Here is a 27,089-nt window from a genome sequence, read left to right on the forward strand (position 1 = left end):
TAGATAGATAGATAGATAGATAGATAGATAGATAGATAGATAGATAGATATGATTTTGCCTTACTTTTGCGTGTTTCGTCATACATGATGATGACGGACTTGGACTCTCAGGACCGCTTCTTCACGGTGAAAATATTAAACATCATCATGGTTTTCTTCTCTTCACTTCACTTCTGCCCCTCTGTTCTCTCCGCTGCGATGTAACATTTCCAACTTTGCATATAATAGTATCGTGCTGCGCCAAAAAGTGTTTCGATCTGCAGTGATATTAAATTATTATTATCCTAGTCGAGAACTCCCAGTGCGTCTCAATGTAAAAATTCCCAATTTGCATCCATAAAATTATGTATATAGAATATGTCATATATATATATAAAAGCACCAGTTTACTTTAACTTTAAGTCCGTTGAAAAGTGTCACGCAGGATCACAGGTGAAAGCGTCGCTTCTTGCGATGTGTGACAGCGGTCGGGACATGTGAGAGCTGTCATTTCCCCGCGCGCCCCCAGCTCCCCCGGCGTCTCCATCAATTCGGGATTAGAGACAAATTGAGTCGCTTAAAGGGGATGACAGCCTAGAAACTTATTAAAGGGGAGGGCTTTTTTTAATGGAATGTCGACAGAAATCTTTTGGCGTATGTTTATGTGTGCGGGTGTGCGCGCCCGCGCAATATGGCTACATACCCATAAATTAATTCAGTTTTTTTCTTCTTGATGAGTTTCACATTCCAGTTCATGCACTGGTGGATATAAATGTTAATAAAAATAAACATAATTACAAAATAATAATACAAAATATGAAATCTACATTACATAAAGTCATTTGTACTAATCCAGCGATGACAGAGTGAGTGATTTGTGGGGGTGCTGCTGTTTTTTTTTTTTTTTTGCCTTTGAATTTCTCAGATAAAAAAACGGAATAATCCGTAAGTGAAAGTGTAACGAAGATTTCTTTTCTTTTTACGAACGGTTCGAACTTCCATCCTTCGGCGCGCCAACGGATCGCACACGTTCACGCGCCACTTCCACACAATTAACAGCGCGCCCTCTAGCGGCAACATTCCTCACTTTCCCAAACTGAGCTTTACTGTTGGGCGATACTACTGTACAGTTATAGTGGAGGCGTAACAAGGGCGCACGCGGACCCCACATGTTCAGGGAAGCCTAATTCATCCCAAAACGTTGAGCGCTACTGATAATATTTTTAAGTTGCTACATTCCGGGAGGGGGCACGGTGGTGCAGCGGCCTGGGCCGGGTCCTGCTCTCTGGCGGGTCTAGGGTTCGAGTCCTGCTTGGGGTGCCTTGCGATGGACTGGCATCCAGTCCTGGGTGTGTCCCCTACCTCTCCAGCCTTGCACCCTGTGTTGCCGGGTTTGGCTCTGGCTTTCCGTAACCCCCCCCCCCCCCCCCCCCGCGCTCTGGACAAACCGTTTCAGACAGTGTATGGTTTTGGCTGTGCTAGTTCTACAAGGTCCCATAAACCCATCATGCGAACTGCAGCACTAAACTACATCACTGGACCACATCCCCACTAAACCCCAGTCACAGCAGGAGAGGGAAGGATTAGTGAAACAGGCTTGATACCTGTACCTGGGGTAGCAGGTACCAAAGTTGTTGGTGCTGCCTCCTTACAATCAAAAGACCTGTGAAAGTCCCTCGATCAAGGTACTTGCCCCAAATTGATCCAGTAAAATTTACCCTGCTGTGTAAATAGGTAACTGGTTGAAAAAATAATACCGTGCTTCAAAATGAACAAAGTACAAAATTTTACCAAACAGACTGAGGAAGAAAGCCTCACAGCACTGACATATTCTGCTTTTGCCTAAAGCACAGTTCAAACTATAGGCAAAATCTGCATCTAAACTGGTTATAAACAACTTTCTGGGGAAAAAACCTACGGATTAAAACCAATGACCCCAACACACAATTTGAATACTTCTGAAACGTGTTGTATCTAACGGAGATGTTATCTGTACTGTGCCATTTTAATGCCATTCACAAATGCAATATATTCTCAGATGTACACTCTCTGAATGTTGTGTTCAGTACATCTACATATTCATGTGCCCAGACAGGTCACCTAAAAGGAGCAGGTTGTTGTGTCTCATTTTGGAGCATAACAAACAAAGGTAATATGCAGGCATATAGACACAAGAATGAATTGTCATCCTATTTCATCACAATCAACAGCTGTACATTCCTTATAAAATTATCTCATCTTTGCACCCAGGAACCAGCAGGATCCCCATCTATTACTTTAGACCTTTCTAATCCCTGTAGAACACGCTGAGGATTTCTTCATCCAGTCCATGTTGAATTTAGCATCAAAATGAGCATCCAGTGCAAGTCATGTCAACATGATATATTTTGTATGGAATCCTGTCAAGTGATATTTATTGCACCTTAAAACACGTAGAGAATTGAGTTTTTTGGAAAATGCCTGGAGGTTCCAGAAAATGTTTAGTTCATGAATAGTTAATTCATTTGAGAGCGTTACGGCTGAAGCGCATTGCAGGTGGATATAAAGAGCTGAGTTGCAGAGATTTCGTCTCTCGTGACTAAATCTGGCCCATGGCTGGTGAGTTTACGGTGACAGCAGAGGACCCCCGAGACTCCTGAAAAATGGAAAGTCAAAGTTCTGCTGTGTAGACTGCATGTTTGATCGCATCACACTGGCCAGACTTTCTGGAAAGAGAGCAACAGCAGTAAGACAGGTATTAAAAAATGGAGATTTGAGATTAAACTGGTGATATGTGCTGTAATTTGCCATAGGGACCTTCCATGAGTGTTAAATTGCACTGAAAAATGTGGACACACAAATACTGTGCAAAGTTTGGTCACAGTTGCTTCAAAGAGCTTGGATCCTACATTTCACAAGCACCGTGGAACAGCAGGTAGTGTAGCAGTTATAACCCCTGCTTTTGCACCCGAAAGTTGCAGGTTTGAATCCCAGCTACAGTACTCTTGGGTAACATATGTTTCTTAAACTGCTCCACTAAAATTACACAGGTGAATGATCGTAGGTACCTTAGCACTATGGGTGGCTTTGGAGAAAAGCATCAGACACATGTAAAGGACTTTCTAAAATTAGACAGCTTGAGCTCTAGATTTATCGAGAAAAATAGAAGGCCCAGGTTTAAACATCTAGGGCTTCTGGTAGTGTAGTGGTTAGAGCTGTTACTGTTGGACTCAAAGGTCACAGGTTCAAATCCTACTTCTACCTGCAGTACCCTTGAGCAAGGTACCTATTCTAAATTTCTCCAGTAAAACTACACAGCTAAACAACTGGCAGTAAGGGGGGATGTGGCAGTGCAGCAGGTTTGGCCTGTTCCTGCTCTCTGGTGAGTCTGAGGTTCGAGTCCCGCTTGGGGTGCCCTACAACAGAATAGCATTCTGCCCTGGGTGTGTCCCCCTACACCATCAGGCTAGGCTCCAGCTCACCACAGCCCCCCCTGGGGCAAGCAGCTTCAGTCAGTGTGTGTGTGTAATTGCAGGTACCTCCACCTTATAAATTGCATTGGAGAAAAGTGTCAGCTAAACATTGTGGAAGGATTTTGGGTGTGATTCAAAATGAACACCACCATACAATAATTTATTTTTATTTACTTTCTCCATTTCAAGCACCAAATGCATAGAAAAACTATTTTACCTGCACACCTCTTGCCTGATTGTGATACACTTCACCACCCAGCAGGCGTATTTCTTTACAAACATCACCTTCTCTGGTTGCAAGACGAATGTCTGGTCACTGGTCTCCGGAGAAAGAACTAAAGAGCTGCTCGGGGACAAGCAGAGAGCAGGGAATTCAAAGAAAGTACCAAAGGTACTCAAGAGATGCCAAGTACAAATGTAAACCCTGAGATAAGGACATCGAGAAGAGGTGCAGAGGGTGACACAAATACAGAGGGGAAAAGGGGGGCTATCAGTACAATTTAAAACAGAGGAAATAGACTGTGAGAAGTGACAAAATCAGGGCATCAGCCCAGCATATCAGTTCCCACAATGTGCTGTGTTACAGAATTCTCGCAAATAGGGCCCTTTTGGATGCCCTGACTGCAGTTATGACAAAGAAAAATATAATTCAGCATCACTATGCCAGCAAACAACAGGCAGCACAGCGGTTAAGCCCATAAATTTCATTACCAGAAGGCTGCTGTTGTTAACATGGGGTCCTGCTGTGCCACCACTGAGCAAGGTATTTAACCCCAATTGTTCAGGTATGACATCCGCCTGGGCAAACAGATCAATTTGAATGTCACTTTGTTTAAAGGTAGAGTACAGGTGGTCCCCGACTTACGATGAGGTTACATTCCGCGAAACCCATCGTAAGTCGAAAATATCGTAAATCGAAAATGCATTTAATACATCTAACCCTACCGAACATCATCGCCTAGCGTACGAGCGATGGCCATTACAAGCTTGCCGCCTTCATGCTGGACAATTATCTTGAGTTTCTCCTCAGGAGTAATTGCCCTACTCTTCTTCTGCCTACCAGTAGCAGGAGACACGGATGGGTATTTCGTAGACATGATGGATGCACAAAACACAACGTAGATATGGGAGGGTGTCCAAAAAAACACCGGGAACACAGAACACTGTAGAGTATCGGTTGTATACACTAGTGAACGCGTGACAGACTGGGAAATGCAGATCACTGTTGCCCAGCATCGCAAGAGACTATTGTACTGCATATCAGTTGCCTGGGAAAAAATCGAAATTCAAAATTCGAAGTACGGCTTCTACTGAATATCTATAGCCAGCTCACCATCGTAAAGTCAAAAAATCCTAAATCGAGAAGCATCTGTAACAAAACAATAATACAAATATCGAGGTCTGTAATTTTAGTTCTGATCATTAACCATTAGCACCAGATTTGTAATTAGTGATTTTTGGGCAACACGTTCCAGGGTTCTGAGGAAGCTTGAGTCAAGGCTGCCACTCGGCAGATTGAAGCACAGCCTGACTAACTTAGTGCAAAATATAACAGTATATGCTCACTTGCATCCACTTTAGAGTTTTTTCTAATAATACCCTGAGCTGAACTCATTGCAGTACACTGGCTCCTTGTATTACAAACATTCAGGTTGGGAATTTCCTGACACACACCTATATTTTAAAATTTTTTCCCCCGAAATTCCATATATTTCTCACTTACCTATTTTCTAAAAATCCCTCTAGAGCAGAGCGCAAGCAACGTATCACTGCATCTGAGGGTTTTATAAAACCTAAGCAGTTAATAAATCAACGGACATCTATTTTATAAAAGCAAATGAGTTACGAACAGTGTGCTGGTACCATGTTCGTAAGTTGAGGAGCCACTGTACTGTAAAGTTAGAGATAGTTCGGTGCAGTGAAAACAGGTCAATATCCATCTATTCTTCAGCGTGGTGTACAGTGAATCCTTAAACAGAAGTTATACAGTACATCATTTTTGTTTTTCGAAAATTACAAGCACATACATAACACATTCAAAACCTGACATTATATTTTGCACAAATACACAAAACTTTTTTTTTTTAAATTCTTACATGGATATCAGTGTTTACTTAAGAAAAAACCTGCAGTGTGAAAACAATTTCCCTAGGACAATTCCCTAGGGAATTAAGTCCCTTTGGCCCTCTGCCATTTTCTCGCTACAGATTTAGGACACCAGTCCAACGCTGAGATTGAACCTGCAGTGCAGATTTTACTGGTTCCGTCCAAATCAGTGGTTGCCTACAGGCTGCGTATGGTTCTCCGGGGGCAGTTGGCTGGAGTCCTCTGTGATGGGGCTCACTGCAAATAAAGGGGGTGGATGAATAACAGCTGTGCACCAATAAGCGCAAAACGTTTTCTGCCTCTATCAGCTTCGACTACTGCATTTATGAAATGGCACCTGCCACATGCTTAGCGAACTGTGAGAACCATCACCAACCCCGCTCCTCATCTCCTCTTTCTCACTCACAGTTCTGAAACTGCTGCGCTGTGTATCTGTTGAGCAGAATCCCAAAACCCTCGATCAGGGCCAGCAGAATGCCACCCATCATGGCAGAGCCCACCATGGCCAGGGGGCCACCTGAGAGACACGGTGGGGTGTTTTAAGTAGGAAATTTCACAGATAGGTATATTTAAGTCTAGCGTTGTGACTTTCTACAACTGAGGACAACAACTAAATGCGATAACTGGTATCTAAAATATGTCCCCCTTTAATGAAAAGAGGCCCTCTCAGCAAAACTGGAATCACCCAATAGAAACAATGGGCTTCAGGAAGATTTTTTTTTGACTGTCGTTTCACCATGAAAATTCCTTCAATGCTCGAAGCACACTTTAACTTATGAAACATCAACAAAACACTTTCCTAAAGATGAGTTTGCCAAGTTTGATGATGACTTAGTAGTATCACAACATGAACGTATGAACATTTTCCCTAAAGCACAAGTGATAAAGTGAATGTTTTACAGCTGACATTGTTCAAACTACAATAATAAGCAGTATGTATTGTCAGTATAATGGCATTGAGTTAGAATGCAGATGCCCGAAAATGAAAATATTACTGACAGATGGTGGACTGAGACAGGAGAAGCTCTACTCTACATGTACTCACTGCGTGAGGCCAGCACTGCCCCGGTCAGGGCCCCGCTGGTGATGGAGTTCCACGGATCCTCCTTCCCCCGGAGACGAACCAGCCCACAGTCTATAGTGGAGAACAGCCCACCCCACACAGCAAAACTGCCTGAGAGGATACAAAATCAATGCCAGAACCAATTCTGTCTTATGGAACAGTACCACACCAGCTTATGCTTGAACTGGGCTAACTAAAGATCAGATCCATGTTAGGCAGTGCCAAATATCTAATTTAGACACAAAAGCACAGAGCACACTTGCTGTACAGCATACATGCAAAATCCCGGTCCATCAAGTCTTTTCTTTCCAGCAGAACTCTTAAGTATTGTAACGACCCGCATTACTGTTTTAGGCGGGAAACTTGTTACATGTAAATAGTTGCATTATGGGGAATAATGTGGGTGTGCAACCACTGGGGGCACTTCCGGGGAAAATGATGGGGTGACCGTGTTTGGGAGTGTGTTGCAAAAGAACTTATGAGCACCAAGCAGGTCAGAAAGACTACCTAGAGGTGTAGGCTGTGGGGAAAAGAGTGTCCTCAAACCAAAAAAATAATTTCCCTTGTGCTGGTGTTCAAATGAATTGTTTGCAACAATACTGCCCCTATGTCCTTTTTCTCCCTATCCAAACCCCCGGTGCTGTATGCCACAGTATTAATGCTATTGAAATGCATCGCGTTGCTGAAACTGGGCTGAATCGGCCAGGAAAACGCTAAATACATCACACAGCCAATACATGAGACAAATCTCACCTCCGATCTGTGGAGCTCTCACCCTCACCGCATTGGCACTGCCTTTTAACCTGTGGCGCACCCCCTGCGCACAGTCAAGAGAAGCTGTCAGAACCAGCGATGCACACACAGCGCTGGACTAACAGGTCAACAACCCAGGAGCTGAATACTAATAATGACAATCTATGAATCTTTAGTGACGAAAAGCAGGCGTGAATTTTCCCTCAGAATTACAGGGACGAGTGCACAATCGCTGATTAAGTAGATAGATAGATAGATATACTTTATTGATCCCACAAGGGAAATTATTATGTTACAGCAGCAGAATACAAGTCTGAAAATACTTGCAATATAAAAAATATAAAAACAAGTGGAAAAATACAAGATAAAAATATGTACAATTATATATACAGTTGGAGGAATAGTAAATAAGTATATTTAAATAAATAAATCAAAACAGTATGTAGTGCAACAGTATATAGTGCAAGTTGTGCAGAATGGTAATATAATCATTATAAGTAGTAACAAAATGAACTAACAATAGTGCTGAATAGTTCATCTGTCACACAGAGGTGAGCTGTTGAACAGTGTTATTGCGAACGGTAGGAATGATTTCCTGAACCGTTCTTTACGACAGCGGAGCTGAATGAGTCTATTAGAGAACGAGCTTCGCCGTCTCTGCAGTGTGGTGTGAAGTGGGTAGGATGGAGTGTCCATGATGGAGAGCAGTTTGTTCGGTGACCTCCTATTCCTCACCGACTCTAACGTCTCCATGTTCTGTCCAACGACGCTACCGGCCTTAGGGATGAGTTTGTTCATCCTGCCGGAAATCTTACTCTAACTTATGGATTCTTTTTAGTGACCGATGTTGCAATAGTGACTCACCTTGGGGGCGTTGCGGAAGCCCCTGATGGACTGAAACAGCCCCCCTCCAATGGCACCCATGGTGAACGCACCACCGCAGTCATCCACTATCCTCCAGGGGCTGGAGGCACCGGGTTAGAGTGCAGGGGAGACAAGAAGGGAGAAGGGAACACACATGATGGTACTGAGAATGTAAACCTAAGCCTTACCTACAACATATATTCCTGAAAAGGGGAGGAAAAAAGAAGGACTTATGAGAGCTTAAAGAATCAGAATGGAAACCATCATGTCAGGTGCAATGTCCTTTGCTGCAATAATTTTTTAATGTCCGGAAATAAACTTGGAAAAGCCACGATCGTTCCATAATTATTATAGTCTTCTATTCCCTGTTGACATGTTGGCACGTGCGCGAAGCGGACACCACCTCCTACATCAATTTCCATGACGTTCATGACACCGAGGGAACACGGTTCGCTAAAGCGGTGGCAGAGATCTGAAAATAACTGGCTGACAACGAAACATATAATTTCAGGTGCGGGGAAAAAAAAAAAAAACAATCGAGTTAACACAACGACGTTTCGAAGATAGTGCGAATAAAGTTATTTTACCACGGTTCACGGGAATATTCCTCCATGTCTCACCGGCAGAGGATAATAAGGAGGCGGGACGTGGGGAGACCGACTGGATTGGCTGCATCTTTGTTTAGTACCGCCTCCTACACCTGTCCAACCAATGAGATAAGGATTCCGAGTACGGCGCAGACTTGATTCGCCAATGAAAATTTAGTAATATGAATACAGGGGCGAAAATAATAAAGTGGATGCTAAATAAAAATCATTATTGGTGTCTTCTTTTAATACTGATGTTTCACTCACTGTAATTTATAGCTTATTTTCTTTAAGGGTTTGTACAGTTTTGTAATGTAACATTTTAGCGTTACACAGCCTTCTGGGCTCTTTAAATTTAACCGTTTGTCCAGAGATGGACAAGAACAAGCACACTGTGTAAAAATGTGCTTTGTCGATTGGTTGTATGTAAAGGTATATTGTATAGAAAAAAAATTAAGCTTATCTTCTTTAATTGACTGTTCATAGATAATAAAAAATGTCAATAGTTTCTAGTTTCTAACTTACAACATAAAGTATATGTGTAGACTACAGGGCTGTGACTACTTAGAAATTTGAAAGTGCGCTTGCGCAGTGCGCTCTGTTAGCTGAACACGTGCCGGGACATCCAGCACTCTACATTGCCATCTAGAGTTCATTTACTATATTACAATATTGCATTATTACAGTAACAGGGCAGTACAGCGTTGCTCTCCGTCAGTCCTTCCCATGGTTCCGCATTTCAACATTTTTTGTAAACAAACACTGTAAAAAATATTTTTAAAAGGAAAGAGACCAGAGTTTGAATTGGAACAATTGTGGCAAATCCTAGAGGCGTGAGAAACATTTTTACTGAAGCAATAATAAGATTTATATTTATTTAGCCTCACAGGAGGCCATCTCAGAAAACCTATTCCTAGAGAGTTAAAATATTTTTTCCATGTAGCTCCTGTTCATCGGAAGAAAATGTGTGTTGGTTATGAACAAGTGAAAGCAACCAGTAAGTCAGAACTGTGTGAGAATCATTTATCATCATAATTATCATCATTGCCTCTGTCAAAGTGCAACACCTATGAGTGGAATGGAATTTGCACAGTCAAAACTCATTAACCACATGATATGGATGCTGTAGCACATACGGCAGAGACATCTAATACACGTATGCATCCATCCGTTATCAATAGCCATTCGTCCAATGCAGAGTCTAATCTGGAAGCATAAAGCAAGAGGCCGGCTAGAGCCTGGGAAAGATGCCAGCCCATCGCAGTGGAATCACACACACTGCAGGCAATGCAGAGTCACCAGTTCTTCCGACACATGTCTTTAGACCGTGGCAGAAAACCCACACCTAGATGGAGAGAACATGCAGACTCTGCACGGCCTGAACCGGATTCAAACACACATCTGAACGCCGCAGTCCAGGAGATGCAGAGCGCAAGTGCTACCTGCTGCACCACTGTGCCGCCCCACTCTGTCTAAAACTGCTTGTCCCAAGAAGAGGTCCAGCAAGCCAGAGCCTAACTTGGCAACACAGGGCATAAGGCTGGAGGGGGAGGGGACACATGAAGGAAAGGACACCAGTCCATCACAAGGCACCCCCAGGCAGGACTTGAACCTCGGACCCACCAGAGAGCAGGATCCAGTCAAACCCACCGCGCCACCATATCCCCTTCCCACTTGAAATGCATAGTCACAAATTTTTGATAACAGAAGATAAGAAAGTTTTTACATTTGGTTTATTTCTATCTCCATAAAAAGGGTGATTATGGTATACTTTTTAAAAAATTTTTTTGTATTTAATGTAAATGTAAAAAATGTAAAATATAAGATTATATGGTAATATTCAGAGCTATGAAAAAATATACCTTCCTGATGAATTAGCTTTTTATTTTCCTTATGTACTCAACCGCAGGGACAAAAAGTATTAATTGCCCTGAGAGTACTAAGCACCAGGCTATCTACTTCTGAAAAATGTATTTGCATAGAGTTTACAGAGCATTGACTGCTTTGTGTGGTGCAGTGGGTTGGCTTAGGTCCTGCTCTCTGGTGGGTCTGGGGTTTGAGTCTCGCTTGGGGTGCCTTGTGATGGACTGGTGTCCTGTCCTGGGTGCGTCCCTTCCCTCTCTGGCCTTATGCCCTGTGTTGCTGGGTTGGGCTCTGGTTCCCTGTGACCCTACCTGGAACAGGTGGTTCAGACAGAGTGTGTGTGTGACTGCTTTGCACACCTGTAAAGGTAAATGTCTTTCATCCCACAGGAAAATGAACATGTCACCTTTTTCCATGTCTTATCACTGGGAAAACTTCTCAGTTTGGCAAAACCCTTATTTCTAGGAGGTTGGCAGAATTGTACAATAACATCTACAGACAGTGAGCTCAGTTCTGGACATCTGGAGAACATGTTTGTGTGAATAGGGTGAAATGCATCGTTACAATAATACGTAAACTGCGTTCTTACTGAAAAGGTTTGGTTTGGATACAGTGTCATCCTGCTACTGCAGACACACACCATCTGAAACTGCTTGTCCCATACAGGAGCCAGAGTCTAACCCAGCAACACAGGGCAAAGGGCTGGATGGGGAGGGGACACACCCAGGACAGGACGCCAGTCCATCATAGGGCACCCCCAGCCGAACTCGAACCCCAGACCCACCAGAGAACAGGACCTGGTTCAACCCACTGCACCACTGCAGACACACAAAACGCACTAAGTTTCCCATTTTCATCTGTACAGAAAATTTTGGAGTGTTATATCAAGACACGCTTAAGATACTTCTCACAACACGTTTCACAGCGAGACTTTTAAGGATTCTCTAAAGGTGTATTAATGGGCTAAATGTTACTTACTATATTACTTATCGTGTGGATTTTGGAATATCTGTCAGTCTTACCTCTATGATTTGACAATTTCTCATGTTGCTGGTATATGTATATGCTCCACTTTTTGGGGCTATGCTTCATTTTTGTAAAACACTTGAAAATATTTGCAGGACGTATGATTTTCAACAGTAGGTGCGGATAATATATGCAGATAACCACACACACACACTTTCTGAACCGCTTGTCCCATACAGGGTTGCGGGGAACCAGAGCCTACTCGGCAACACAGGGCGTAAGGCCGGAGGGGGAGTGGACACACCCAGGACGGGACACCAGTCCATCACAAGGCACCCCAAGCGGGACTCGAACCCCAGACCCACTGGAGAGCAGGACCCAATCCAACCCACTGCACCACCACACCCCCATGCAGATGACCACCTTGATTCGTTTTCCTTTTCCTTTTTTGTCCTCAACATTTTTTTTTCAGTTTTCAGTCAATTACAAGTAGGAGATATCAGGTCACGTATAGCATTCTGAATTCGGTATTCCAACGTTTTGTCCAGAAAATTGGCTTTTATCCCATTATAAGTTGAATTCATGTATTGTTTTGTTCATTACAACAGTATTAATGGGCAACTTCACTGAAGCTGAATGCAAAAGTCCGGGAGATTTTTTCTTTTTTTTTAGGTTAAGCTCTCAAAGCAGTACTTTAAGATCTCAAGTCTGCTGGTTTCCACCACAGATGGAATGTGATTCCTGGGAGGTGCTTCCCTCTCAACAAGGAAACTGAGTGGAGACACCAAGGCAGGGCACCAGGGTGGGGTAATTACTGAAGGTATCTTAAAGGTAGCCTTCTTGATTACAAACAATGCAAAATGCAGTGGCTGATTTTTGTAATTAATGTAAAATGTCCATTGTCAACAACCACTTGTCCAAAGCAGGGGTCATGGCAAGCCAGAGGCTTACCCAGCAACAGAGGGCACATGGTTGGAAGGGACACACCAAGGATGGGACGCCACTCCATTGCAGGGAACCCCAAGCAGGGCTCAAACCCCAGACCCACCCCACAGCCAGCACCGGCCAAACCTGCCATGCCACCATTGCCCCCCTTTAACATAAAATATGTATGTGAAATCTCATGGGTTCCAATTCCTTGGGTAAGTTTTGTCTGAGGAATGTAAAGTATAAATTAGCCATCTTGTGTCTTAATTTCTGTTGTACCATGACCCACTTGCCAGTTTTTCCTGTTTCCCACATCGCCTGTCTTAATGTTTCGATCTCCTTTTCTCTCACTCATTCTGTCTCTCACAATTATTCCTGTCTTCTTTTCTCCTCCTGTCCCTTTCTTCTTTTTTTCTGTTTTCCCCTCTTTATCGGCTTTACAGGGTCTGCCTGTGCAGTGAGGGGGTAGGCTGTCATCCAAGAGATAAACTGGGATTATCGTTTGTCACGTTGGTATTAAATCAGTACAGTGTGACTGTGTCTTTTAAATCTCAGCATGTTTCAAATACATGCAGCAACCTTTTCTTTTACTAAGGTAATCCAGATGTGCCAGGTGTTCTCTTGGGAAGCAGGGCCAGCTGCAATAGTTGTGCATCAGGTCCTGGGGTTAAAGTGGAGAAAGCACAAATGAAAAATTAGACGTTTGTATGGTTAAACCTTGTCTGTGGGTGTTCAGCCAGTTATCATCCGACAATGTGTACTGCTAGTATGAAAGCACTTGTTTCTCTCTGACTCTGATGTGTATGATGCTAAACAGGTTCTGTTTACAGAAAACAAATTCTCCAGGCATAAGTCAGTGTCCACAGGGAACCAGCCATAACCAGCCAACCAACACTGCAGCACAATGCAATGGCTCCAGATTTGAAGCAGATAATAACCCTTGCAATGTATGAGGCTTTAATATGTCTTGTATATGTTGCAAATATTATATGATCACATTGTTGATGATATGAGAGTGAAGATGACACTGGATTCTCTCATTGTGGTATAGGCATCACTTCCAACACGCCTCTGGAGATAATCTTTAAAATCCAAAAAAGCAGATCAGTCGGTCGTGCAAATGTGGGCCCTTTCTGAGAAGTTTTTATGTCTTCATGTGTTCGCCACTATCTTTTCGGTAATTCGGTTAGGAGACAAAGATATGATGTTCTTCATTTCTTTGCTTGTGTGTTTATGTAAGTACTTTCATATGTCATTTTGTCCAGGTCATAAATCACCATACGTAATGTATATCCTGAGTTATGTGTCACTGACCATGATTGAATAGGTGGCTTCAGATAATATGGAACCCAACGCAATTTAAATGTTGTTTATCTCATGGCAAGATCTACGCAACTCCTGGTCCAGGGCATGGTGATATCCCATCTGGACTACTGTAACTCTCTCCTGTCTGGCCTTCTGGCCTCTACCATCAAATCTCTCCATCTGATACTGAACGTTGCTGCAGGAGTCGTGTTTGACCTGCCAAAGTGTTCCCATGTATCACCCCTTCTTGTCTCTCTGTATTGACTTCCTGAAGCTACTCAGGTCAAATTCAAGACTCTCTAAAACCATTTATGGATCTACTCCCTGATATTTGCAAGACCTGATCCCTATACTACTCAACAACCAGACTGCTAAGGGCCTCCACCTCTTCCTGGTTGGTGGTCGTATGGACAAGAAGCCCAAAATCAAAAGCAAAAAAGTTTTCTGTTCTGGCTCCAATGTGGTGGAATGACCTCCTTCTCTCACTCAGAACTGCTGAATCGCTCTCTACATTTAAGAAGGGTTTCAAAACTCACCTTTTCGGACTCACTTCTCTCCTGATCTACTAAGTCTTCAATAAGTCTGTATGTGTTTGTTTATGTAAACAAATTTTTAACAATTTGTTCAATATCTGAAATGCCTATATGGAGGTACTTATGTAATATATACTAATTATATGGTGGTATATCACAAATTCATTGTACTCAAACCTGTTCATGTTTGCATCCAAATCTCTCGTTCTGTTGGTGCAATGCAATTTTTGCATTTTTCTCTAAGATGTATGCTAAATTAATAAGTGTAAATGTTAACTCAGAACTCTCTATTGCCAGTATATATCATACAGGAATTGGTTGTGGTTTGGGGTCTAACATCCATCCATCCATCTTCCTCCGCTTTTATCCGGGGCCGGGTCGCGGGGGCAGCAGTCCGAGCAGAGTACTCCAGACCTCCCTCTCCCCGCACACCTCCTCCAGTTCCTCTGGGGGAACCCCAAGGCGTTCCCAGGCCAGCCGGGAGACATAGTCTCTCCAACGTGTCCTGGGTCTGCCCCGAGGCCTCCTCCCAGTGGGACAAGCCCGGAGCACCTCCCCAGGGAGGCGTCCAGGAGGCATCCGGAACAGATGCCCGAGCCACCTCAACTGGCTCCTCTCGATGCGGAGGAGCAGCGGCTCTACTCCGAGCTCCTCCCGGGTGACTGAGCTCCTCACCCTATCCCTAAGGGTGCGCCCAGCCACTCTGCGGAGGAAACTCATTTCTGCCGCTTGTATCCGCGATCTCATTCTTTCGGTCATGATCCAGAGTTCATGACCATAGGTGAGGGTAGGAACGTAGATCGACCGGTAAATTGAGAGCTTCGCCTTACGACTCAGCTCCCTCTTCACCACAACAGACCGGTACAATGACCGCATTACTGCAGACGCCGCACCGATCCGTCTGTCGACCTGCCGCTCCATTTTTCCCTCACTCGTGAACAAGACCCCAAGATACTTAAACTCCTCCACTTGAGGGAGCAACTCCCCCCTAACCCGGAGGGAGCAATCCACCTTTTTCCGACTGAGAACCATGGCCTCGGATTTGGAGGTGCTGATTCTCATCCCCGCCGCTTCGCACTCGGCTGCAAACCTCCCCAGTGCACGCTGCAAGTCTTGACTTGATGAAGCCAACAGGACCACATCGTCCGCAAAAAGCAGAGACGAGATCTCGCGGCCACCAAAACAGACACCCTCCGTTCCCTGACTGCGCCTAGAAATTCTGTCCATAAAAATAATGAACAGAATCGGTGACAAAGGGCAGCCCTGGCGGAGTCCAACATGCACCGGGAACAGGTCTGACTTACTGCCGGCAATGCGAACCAAGCTCCTGCTCCGGTCATACAGGGAACGAACAGCCCGTAGCAACGAGCCCCGAACCCCATAATCCCGAAGCACCCCCCACAGGATGCCACGAGGGACACGGTCGAATGCCTTCTCCAGGTCCACAAAACACATATGGACTGGTTGGGCAAACTCCCACGAACCCTCCAACACCCTAGTGAGGGTATAGAGCTGGTCCAGTGTTCCACGGCCAGGGCGAAAACCGCATTGCTCCTCCTGGATCCGAGGTTCGACTATCGGTCGGATTCTCCTTTCCAGTACCCTGGCATAGACTTTCCCAGGGAGGCTAAGGAGTGTGATCCCCCTGTAGTTGGAACACAATCTCCGGTCCCCCTTCTTAAAAAGAGGGACCACCACCCCGGTCTGCCAGTCCAGAGGCACCGTTCCCGAACTCCACGCGATGCTGCAGAGGCGTGTCAGCCAAGACAGCCCCACAACATCCAGAGACTTGAGAAACTCGGGGCGGATCTCATCCACCCCCAGAGGCTTGCCACCGAGGAGTTTTTTGACTACCTCAGCAACTTCAGCCAGGGTAATGGACGAGTCCCCCTCCAAGTCCCCAGCCTCAGCTTCCTCTACGGAAGGCGTGTCGGAGGGATTGAGGAGATCCTCAAAGTACTCCTTCCACCGCCCGAGAACATCCTCAGCTGAGGTCAGCAGCGCACCACTTCCACTGTAAACAGTGTTCGTGGAACACCGCTTCCCCCCTCTGAGTCGCCGGACGGTTTGCCAGAATCTCTTTGAGGCCGACCGAAAGTCTTCCTCCATGGCCTCACCGAACTCCTCCCAAGCCCGAGTTTTTGCCGCGGCGACTGCCAGAGCCGCGCTCCGTTTGGCCCGTCGGTACCCGTCAGCTGCTTCAGGAGTCCCATGAGCCAGCCAGGCCCGATAGAACTCCTTCTTCAGCTTGACGGCATCCCTTACTTCCGGTGTCCACCACCGTGTTCGGGGATTGCCGCCGCGACAGGCACCGGAGACCTTATGGCCGCAGCTCCGAACAGCCGCACCGACAATGGAGGAGCGGAACATAGTCCATTCAGACTCAATGTCCCCCACCTCCCTCGGGACCTGGTTGAAGCTCTGTCGGAGGTGGGAGTTGAAGACCTCTCTGACAGGGGCCTCCGCCAAACGTTCCCAACAGACCCTCACTATGCGTTTGGGCCTGCCAGGTCTGTCCAGCTTTTTCCCCCGCCATCGAATCCAACTCACCACCAGGTGGTGATCAGTTGACAGCTCAGCCCCTCTCTTCACCCGAGTGTCCAAGACATATGGCCGAAGGTCAGAAGAAACGACTACAAAGTCGATCATCGACCTCCGACCTAGGGTGTCCTGGTGCCAAGTGCACTGGTGGACACCCTTATGCATGAACATGGTGTTCGTTATGGATAAACCGCGACTAGCACAGAAATCCAATAACAACTCACCGCTCGGGTTCAGATCAGGGAGGCCGTTCCTCCCAATCACGCCCCTCCAGGTATCACTGTCGCTGCCCACGTGGGCGTTAAAGTCCCCCAGTAGAACGACAGAGTCCCCAGTGGGAGCGCTTTCCAGCACGCCCCCCAGGGACTCTAAAAAGGCCGGGTACTCTACACTGCCGCTAGGCGCATAAGCACAAACGACAGTGAGAGACCGTTCCCTGACCCGAAGGCGTAGGGAGATGACCCTCTCATTCACCGGGGTAGACTCCAACACATGGCGGCTGAACTGGGGGGCTATTAATAAGCCCACACCAGCCCGCCGCCTCTCACCTTGGGCAACGCCAGAATAGTGGAGAGTCCACCCTCGATCGAGTAGAGTGGTTCCAGAACCCAAGCTGTGAGTGGAAGTGAACCCGACTATATCTAGACGGTATCTCTCAACTTCCCGCACCAGCTCAGGCTCCTTCCCTGCCAGTGAGGTGACATTCCAAGTCCCAAAAACCAGAGTTGGCGCCCGAGGTTTGGGTTGGCCGGGCACTCGGCCCCGACCACCGCCCAAATCACAACGCACCGGCCCCTTATGGTTTCTCCGGCAGGTGGTGAGCCCACCGAAGAGCGGCTCCACGTTGTGGCTTCGGGCTGAGCCCGGCCAGGCCCCGTGGGCATAGACCTGGCCACCAGGCGCTCGCATGCGAGCCCCCCCCCCAGGCCTGGCTCCAGGGTGGGGCCCCGGTGACCCCATACCGGGCGGGGTAAACGGACGCCTTGATTTTTTTGTCATAAGGGGTTTTTGAACCGCGCTTTGTCTCGTCTGTCATCCAGGACCTGTCTGCCATGGGAGACCCTACCAGGGGCATGTAGCCCCAGACAACATAGCTCCTGGACTCACTCGTTCACTCCTCCGTGAACCGCCACCTTATCGTGGTGGAGGGGTTTGAGGGTCTAACATGAAACACAATATAATAATATACAGATGGTGAAAGACAAGATAGTAATGGAGATAATGCATAATGGAGGTATGTATACATAAATTAGCACAGAACTGGTTTTATATTATGAATACCATCTTAGTAAATAATCAGCCCTCTCACCGGTAGTAACAATACCTTTATTCTGAAAGAACATTTTGTGAAGTAATGAAATCAAAACAAGGAACACACTTTCACTATACATATACAGGTGGCATGGTGAGTAGCCCTGCAGTTTCACAATGCCTGGGTGGTGCGACAGGACGTAGGTTCAATCCCTGCTCAGTCTGTGTGGAGTTTGCATGTTCCCCCCGTGTCTGTATGGGTTTTCTCTGGGTGCTCTGGTTTCCTCCCAGAGTCCAAAGACATGCTGTTCTGGCTCCCCCACAGTGTGTGAGTGATAGAAAGTGTGTTTCATTGATATATGGATGAGTGACTCATTGTAAGTAGTGTATCTAGCAGTGTAAGTCACCTTGGTGAATAAGGTGTGTGGGCTCATAACACTACATAGAGTTCAGTGGAAGTTGCTTTGGAGAAAAGTGTCTGCTAAATATTGGGGGGGGGGGGGAGCGGTAGCGCAGTGGGCTGGACCACGGTCCTGCTCTCTGGTGGGTCTGGGGTTCGAGTCTTGCTTGGGGTGCCTTGCGACGGACTGGCGTCCCATCCTGGGTGTGTCCCCTCTCCCTCCAGCCTTATGCCCTGTGTAGCTGGGTAGGCTCTGGTTCCCCACGACCCTGTATGGGACAAGTGGTTCTGAAAATGTGTGTGTGTGTGTGTGTGTCTGCTAAATAAATAAATGTACATATACAACAAAAACCAAATAAAGGATGGTAGGTTACAGACAGTTGCAAGTATAGTACCAAACACCAACAAAATACTGGCCTGGATACATTCAGACCTTGTCTGGGCCACAATAACAAGAGGTCCATTACTCTAGCCTTAGTACACAAGGCAAATTTATACAACTCAGAGTCCATAAAGGAAAGTAAAATGTAAATTATTGAGGAGCCTGTGGCATTTCTCCTTTTTTCTTTTGTTCACAACACAGGGTTATATTTTAGCCCTTGTGTGCCTCTGCAAACTGGTGAATTCTTACAGGGCTTATGCAGGACAACAGGAGGGAGCAGAAAGATCTGATTGTTGTTTTTTGCTGCTGGTGATAGAACACAGCTGTTAGCAATTCTGACAAAGTATGGGATGAAAAAATATTTTTCACTGCAATCTTTTGCATGAAATCATAACACATACATAGACATACACATACACACGCACATACTGTGTATATCCATGGATATACACAGTATGTGCGTGTGTATGTCTATGTGTTATGATAAGGGCGCAAGAAAGCGAAAGTTTTCATAATTTTTCATGTTAACGGACAGAATCGTAGTTTCAACAACCAGTACAAAAAAGCCTGCATCTGGACAACGTTTCTACAGTCATTAGGTAAAGAGCAGCGGTACAGCAAGAACGTGTCCGAAGGTCAGCGTTTACCCACCTCCGTGAAACTCACACGTCACTTAGACAAAGGAGCTGACGGTGACGTCACACAACGTGGAACGAGAACGCACACCGTTGTCGCTGAGAAAAGCAAATTTTTCGGTTTTTACCTATATCTCTCATGTGGGCGCCGTATTTACGAAAAACCAGCTATTTAGCGTAAAATGTCCGCTTTCAGCCTGTAGCTGCGTGTAATGTACGTTGCCGCGATACGCAGACTCAGACTGTGGCTGTACGCAATGCAAATAGGTGGCAACAAACGGACTTGACTTTGGTGGTGTGTGCATTTCACTGGATGAACCATAATTCTCTGTCCGTTTAGTACAGAGTAAATATCCGTACAGTTCAGCTCAGGACGCTTTTCTCCGCTCTTCCTCCCCCCTTTCTACTCCCGCCACAGTGATGCCAATCCGCCCGCTCTGCTCGGGCATCTTCCGGAGCGGAGCCCCGCAGGTTGCGAACCGCACTCCCGTGATACTACCGCACAGCCGTGCGCGTGCAATGGGCGGTCCTCTTCCCTTTTATTTCATTATTTTTCCCACAATACTCCCCCTATCCGTAGCACCCTCCCTCCCCCAAGCCAGCCACCCTCGCCTGTGTCGCCCCCTTTTATCAGCGTCTCCTTGCTGCCGGACCCGCGAGAGCTCCCGCGCTCGGCGCTGTCGACCGTGCTTGCTGTACTGCTGACTGACACACACAGCCATGGCTGCTTCGCTGGGCTGTAGCGGAGGCACCGTGCCACCTTGCACCGAGTGAGCCCGCCTCGGCATTACGCCTGTTTTCCGGAGGTGGAGGAGGCAGGTTGGCCAGCTTGCCACCGACAGCGACAGAACTGCAACATTCGCACAGCGCCGAGCTCTGAGCCGCCCCCCCATAGAAGGACGAAGGAAATAGTTGGGGAACGCAGGAATTATGAAGGTTCAAGGTATGTCATCGTGCTGACACGTTCCTAACTCTGCGTCCGCCGTCTGCTCTTTCCTGCGCTCATTTCAGCTCGATCCAGCAGCGCAAATAAAGCAGCCTTACATATATCTGCATTATATCCATATTTTGTTTCAGTGTGGAAGTAGCGCTGCCGTTGGCGTGACGTTTCCGCGCGCCTCGCGCGCGCGCCGCATTTCGACGGTTTATATGACGAGTGCCCGCGCTGTCACACTTGTCGTTTTTTTTTTTTTTTTTTTTTTTTTTTTATAAATCCGTTTTTTCCTTCGAATTCATCACGGGTCTCGCGCTCATTCCCCCCCCCTCTCTAGTCACACGAGATCAGAATAAGCCGCCTGGATGTGCGCGCGTATCAGTGCTCGGCTGCTGTGCTGAGCAACAGCTACGGGCAAGTCATTCGTAAATATACTTTATTTCAAAACGGGAACATTTAGTCGTGTTATATCGCGAGCTGGTAAAAATTAATAGTAGAGCGTGGTTTAGCAATTCTCTTGAGCAGTGTGGCGAGCTGCGTTATCATTATGCACATAGACGTGTTGAGGCGGCTCTTTCTGGAGCGACTCAGCTGCCTCGCGAGGATGTGCTCGTGCTCGTGTAGCTCGTGCGGCCGGCGGAGCGAACGGCGGGCCAGGTCAGTAGAGCACCGTCTTCTCACACACCTCACACCCCACAGTGCGTGTGTTTCTGTGTGTCCGCTTCGTTTCCTGGGGCTCTGGAGGGTGTCGGTATTTAGTGAAATAACGAAATTCGTCGATAACGATAACTTTTAAGTGGGTAATCATGTCATGTGCAAATAATTCCGTGCTGTGCAACATGAGGCGAAAGCGCAGCAGTCGCAGTGCACAAATTGAGATGCCTAGCTGCCATTCACTCTGTGTAATATGGTATAAATAAGGCCATTACTTATTTTTCTTTTTCCACACATGAAGTATTTTTTGTAATCATCATGGTAATTAACTTGCTTACGTTACCACTGAAGTAACATAACTACCGAGGCGGTGCAGCCAGTACACATCATCTATACATGATTGCCATAGTTCTATGATTTGCGCGGCTGTGGTTGTCGTGAAATTGTTTCTGTTTGTGAATAAACTACTTCCCGTGTGTTTCTTGTATGTGAGATTTTGTGCAGGAGTCAGGACTCAAGTTTTTTTTTTTCTTTTTTTTTTGTCATTTGGTTGTTTTGCCCTGCTGTGCACACACGAGTGTGTTTCAGCTGATGGATGCGCTGACCCTCTTTTCACACCGTCTCCCTGAGAGCCCCTGGCAGCAGTCACGGTCATGGTGTTATAAATCACCAGTTACATTTGTCCTGAAACTGAGCTCAGAGGCCTTGGAGGAAACGGCAGTGCCCTCCACATGATCATATGGAGCTTCTTTTCCTTCCATAAATTTTGGTGGCCCTCTTGGGGAAAAGATATGTTCCTTCCGACGTGCATGGAGTCTGGTGGTTTGTTAGGTGTTCAGCGATCTTCACGTCGGGGGGATGTGTCACATAATCCCAGTGAGTGTCATATTGCTATCTGTTTGTTTTGAGATGATATATATTACGCTAGTATGATAAGGAGGTAGGGGGTGCGGTGGCGCAGTGGGTTGGGCCGCAGTCCTACTCTCCGGTGGGTCTGGGGTTCGAGTCCCGCTTGGGGTGCCTTGCGACGGACTGGCGTCCCGTCCTGGGTGTGTCCCCTCCCCCTCCGGCCTTACGCCCTGTGTTACCGGGTAGGCTCCGGTTCCCCGTGACCCCGTATGGGACAAGCGGTTCTGAAAATGTGTGTGTGTGTAGTATGATAAGGAGGAGCTCAATCAGTGGCCGGGAGTCTGACACTGCTGGTGGGTTGGACGGACGCTCCCTTCTCCCCTCTTCCTTCAGTCGACAAGGCCCAGGTTGAATACTTGTTCTAATGTGGATTGCTATGCTGAGATATGTGAAAGTTTGTATTTCACATCCTACAGGCTGATTGGATCTCCAGCATGTGTCTGCTCCAGTTCTTCTGGACTGTCTTCCCTGGCCTCCGTGGTGTCTACCTTTTCATCTTCTAGAGTGCTTGTCTCCTTTCTTATGTTGACGTTCCTTTTCATTATCAGATTGCAAGGTATCAGAGATTAGTGTTTTTTTTTATTATTTTTTAAATCAACTCAATATTTTAGCTGATATATTAGATATTTATTCCCTTGTTGAATTGCATTTCAGAAGAATGAAATGTTAATATTTACATGAAAAGATTTAAAATGTAGGAAGTTAAAGTTGTACACTGGGTTATTATAGGCCACACATCCAGTGCTTTAGAGGCATTTCAGAAACATAACGTTTGGGTTTATGAAAGTACTCGGTAGTATAAGGTTGTCTTGTGCTGTCAGAGTGAATGACCCTGTGTTAGTACTGTAACAGTTTGTTATAAACAGCTGCCATGTTAAAATGACTTTACTTTTAGCAAGTGAAAGGGTTCTCAGTAAAAGAATATTTGCATTATTTCCAGTACAGATACTACTGTCAGAGTGGTTTACAGAGGTTGTAATTTAACACTAGTCATTGGCCAGTAAATGTTTTTTCAAGGGTTTGTACTGTTATAAATATTTAGTGCAAGAGGGGCCTATCTATATGTCTAAGTTGTTTGACTTGCCGAAGCGTTCGCACATATCTCCCCTACTCATTTCTCTGCACTGGCTTTCCATAGCTGCCTGGATCAAATTTAAGACCCTGGTTATGGCCTATAAATGCATCAATAGAACTGCACCCAGCTATCTACAAGACTTGATCATTTGCTACACGCCAACCAAACTGCTACGCTCTTCCACATCTGCCCGCTTGGTGGTCCTACGCACGAAAGGTTAAGCACGGAGGTTCTCAGTTCTGGCTCCATGGTGGTGGAACAACCACCTCCTCTCACTCAGAACTGCTGAATCTTTGTCCACATTTAAAAAGGGTCTTAAAACTCATCTCTTCCTGACTCACTTCACCCATGATCTTTTAAGTTCATCTGAAGTATAAATGTTCATGATCATGCTCAGATCAGTCCTGTACAGAGCCACTCCTGCAGCGTAATGTACATGTTTATGTTTATCTCAGAGAAAAAAAAAAAAAAACTACTGGGAAGGTGATTAGGAATCAGCGATATTCTGGTAAAGTTTAATACTTGTGTGATGAATGTCAATGCATATGGTGAAGGAAATTAACTGTACTTCAGAGTCACACATCTTCAGCTATGTCTTTCTCCAAAGGTAATGCATGAATAGTATTTTCTGTGAGGTGTATGTTGCTTTGGAGAAAAGTGTCTGCTAAATTAATAAATGTCAATGTAAATGTAATGTTTCTATGTCTGTCTCTGGGTATGTATATTCCCCATTTCTCACATAATGAAGTGACACATTATGGGTGTTTTCCCACCCTGTTAGGTGAATTCCTGGTTTAAGGGTGTTGAATTACCATAATTTGTGAAGGAAACGATTAATCAATTCAGAGTGATAAATCTCTTGTGTAAAATTAATAATATACCAGAATAAGCTGTGGTTTTATGCAAAACAAAAGATATCAGTGCCTGGCTCATCCTTCATAGGTTCAAATTCAGCTGTCTTCTGTGGAGTTTGCATGTTCTCTCCATGTTTGCATGAGTTTCCTCTGGGTGCTCTGTTGTCCTCTTGCAATCCAAAGAAGTGTGTTTCAGGTGAACTGTAGAATCGAAATTGCCTGCAGTTTATACCTTGTAATGTGCTAGCATCCTGTCCAGGAAATACCCTGGTTATCCTTGTGCCCTGCGGTTCTGGGATGCAGTTGGGACCACTGCAACCTTCCTTTGATAAGCGTTAAACAGAAGTGAATGAGTGTGATAAGGATAACATCATTACAACACATCTTTAATATTTGTTACCAAAATATTATTATATAAATAGGTATTGTAAGCTTAACACTTTTACTTGCTTTGAGAAGGATCAGCTAAATTTATTAACAGATTGAATACTATAATTATTATTAATTTAATGATAGTATACTTGAATTCATCAATGTTTGTGATTTATTTGGGATTTTAATGTGATAACCCTCCCTGGATCCCAATTCGGTCCAAAACTACAGACTGGTCTCCTTCCTCTCCTTCCTGTCTAAAACTCTACAGCGGGCAGCCTGTGATCAACTGTCTGATTTCCTCACCCAAACCATCTCCTCGATGGATATTAGTCTGGTTTCAAAGTTGGTCACTGCGCTTCTGACGGTGTTTGATGCTGTCCAATCTGCTAGAGCTGCCTCCCTCTCCTCAGTCCTCATCCTCCTCGATCTGTCTGCACCATTCGACCCTTTCAACCACCGGATTCTACTCTCCTCTCTTAGTCAGCCTGGGATCAAAGGAGCGGCACTAAGATGGTTTGAGTCCTACCTATCTAACAGATCCTATCAAGTGGTCTGGTGGAGCTCTTGTTCTTCTTCTCTGCCTCTCTCAACTGGTGTCCCGCAGGGCTTGGTACTAGGTCCTCTTCTCGATCTACACCTCCTCCCTCAGGCCGGTCATAGCCTCTCATGGATTCAAATACCACTGCTATGCTGATGATACCCAGCTCTCCTCTCCTTTCCACCTGGAGCGTAAGACATTTCCGCACGCATTGCTGCCTGCCTGTCGGACATAGATAGATAGATAGATCTCTGCATAGATGTCTGATTACCACTCAACTTCTCCAAAACAGAGATTCTTCACCTCCCAGCTGGCCTGTCCTCCTGTCATGATCGATAGATCAAACTGGACAGCTCACTCATTTTGCCTACTTCCTCGCCTAAGAGTCTGGGAGTGACGATTGACTTAAGTCTGTCTTTCTCTCAGCACATCAAAGCCACAACCTGGTCCTGCAGATACATCCTGCATAATACTCGCAGGATCTGTCCTTACTTCACAACTGACTCTGCCCAACAACTTGTCCAGGCCACGACGACATCCTGTCTGGACTACTACAACTTTCTCCTGTGTGGTCTTCCCGCTACTGCCATCAAACCTCTTCAGCTGATACAGAATGCTGCTGCAGGAGTTGTTTGATTTGCCAAAGCATTCCTATGTATCTCCTCTACTCATTTCTCTGCACTGGTTTCCTATAGCTGCCCAGATCAAATTCAAGACCCTGGTTATTGTCTACAAATGCATCAATAGAACTGCTCCCAGCTATTTACAAGACTCGATCAACCACTACACCTCAGCCAGACCCCTTCGCTCGTCTACTTCCTCTCGCTTGGTGGTCCCGCGCACGAAAAGTAAAGCATAGAGGTTCTCGGTTCTGGCTGCGTTGTGGTGGAATGACCTTCCCCTCTCACTAAACTGCAGAAACTTTGTCTAAATTCAAGAAGGGTCTGAAAACTTCACCTAAGATCTCTCCAGCTCATGTATGGTGTAAATGTTCATGCACCATAACTTTATGATCATTCCTAGATAAGCCTTCACACAGCTGCTATTCCTGCATTGTATGTGAGTGTTTGTGTACCTTGTTTTAAAAAAAAAAAAAAATTATAGGAAGGTTATCAAGATTCATCTATCCTGTGTTTTGTGCACCTACTCAAGCAATGAGCATCAGTGCGCACACACACACACACACATTCGGAACCGCTTGTCCCATACAGGGTCGCGGGGAACCGGAGCCTACCCGGCAACACAGGGCATAAGGCCGGAGGGGGAGGGGACACACCCAGGACGGGACGCCAGTCCGTCGCAAGGCACCCCAAGCGGGACTTGAACCCCAGACCCACGGGAGAGGAGGACTGTGATCCAACCCACTTCACCACCGCACCCCCTTCTGAACATCAGTGCATCAAGTGGAAAGTAACAAACTAGGTTTACTTAAGAATCACATTTGCAGCTATGTCTCTTACAATTTGTGCATTACATTAAGAGAATTTTCTCTGAGATGTATGTCGCTTTGGAGAAAAGCGTCTGCTAAATGTGTAAATGTAAATAAGAAGGAAATAGTTCTCCCATGATGCCTTGCACTGAGAATAGTTGTTTCTCTACATAGTTAAATTATGTTCTATAATTTTCTTAGATGTGCTCATGAGTGTTTATTCCATTTTTCCTTTGTTCTTGTATTGAGTGTCTTCTCTAAACCAACTGGAATGGTGTTGTCAGAAATCACCTATACAGGGTTGACTGCATGTTTGTGTGGTTATCTGTTGGGTCTTTGTCAAGATTGCATGCATATGTATAGAAGTAGAGTAACAGCATAATGGGAAAAGTGCAGTTCTGCGGAATAATAAACTTGCTGTATTCTAAAGGTTATGTTGTTCACATGCTGTTGTAGTGTTATTTTTAGTTGTGTGGGACCCCATAATATTGGGTCTGAGTGAATATCTATGTAGCCCTGCAGTGGACAGTTCTGGATCACTGCAGTCCTGTGCTGGGCAAGGGGCTATTGATAATGAATGAATGAATCTCTGTCTGTGTGTGTGTACTGCAGATATATACTATATATAAATATAAATGCACTACATCATTGAAATTTTTGCTTTGTTCTTGGTTTAGTAGGCAGTGTAATCAAAGAATACTGCACATAAAATTT

General features: G+C 45.5%; 3 protein-coding genes across 6 annotated transcripts in view; 1 reads left to right on the forward strand and 2 right to left on the reverse strand.

The window, feature by feature from the left end:
- cacna1fb (calcium channel, voltage-dependent, L type, alpha 1F subunit) overlaps positions 1–86 on the reverse strand; it is a 37,596-nt gene extending 37,510 nt beyond the window's left edge. Inside the window, exon 1 of the mRNA XM_018752846.2 lies at positions 65–86. Within this exon, the coding sequence (XP_018608362.2) occupies positions 65–86 (22 nt within the window). The remainder of the gene's footprint in view (positions 1–64) is intronic.
- A 4,729-nt stretch (positions 87–4,815) lies between these two features.
- Positions 4,816–8,845, reverse strand: LOC108934799 (mitochondrial import inner membrane translocase subunit Tim17-B-like). 2 transcript variants are annotated; one of them, XM_029257108.1, is made up of 6 exons: positions 8,805–8,845; positions 8,218–8,317; positions 7,354–7,417; positions 6,583–6,672; positions 5,944–6,054; positions 4,816–5,774 (listed from the first exon to the last, which is right to left on the reverse strand). In XM_029257108.1, the coding sequence occupies exons 1-6, from the start codon at positions 8,828–8,830 to the stop codon at positions 5,704–5,706; spliced, it is 462 nt and encodes a 153-aa protein (XP_029112941.1). In that variant the 5' UTR covers positions 8,831–8,845; the 3' UTR covers positions 4,816–5,703. The 2 variants fall into 2 exon arrangements, with proteins under 2 accessions (XP_029112941.1, XP_018608417.1); XM_018752901.2 differs by having other exon boundaries at positions 6,583–6,711.
- Positions 8,846–20,353: 11,508 nt separating this feature from the next.
- LOC108934829 (membrane-associated guanylate kinase, WW and PDZ domain-containing protein 1-like) overlaps positions 20,354–27,089 on the forward strand; it is a 62,287-nt gene continuing 55,551 nt past the window's right edge. For 2 of the 3 annotated variants that reach the window (XM_018752972.2, XM_018752974.2), the window contains exon 1: positions 20,354–20,550. The gene's annotated coding sequence lies outside the window, so the exon portion shown is untranslated. The remainder of the gene's footprint in view (positions 20,551–27,089) is intronic. The other variant, XM_018752975.2, reaches the window with a different exon arrangement.

Source organism: Scleropages formosus, chromosome 1 (genome assembly GCF_900964775.1).
Source record: "Scleropages formosus chromosome 1, fSclFor1.1, whole genome shotgun sequence".
NCBI classification, from domain to species: domain Eukaryota; kingdom Metazoa; phylum Chordata; class Actinopteri; order Osteoglossiformes; family Osteoglossidae; genus Scleropages; species Scleropages formosus.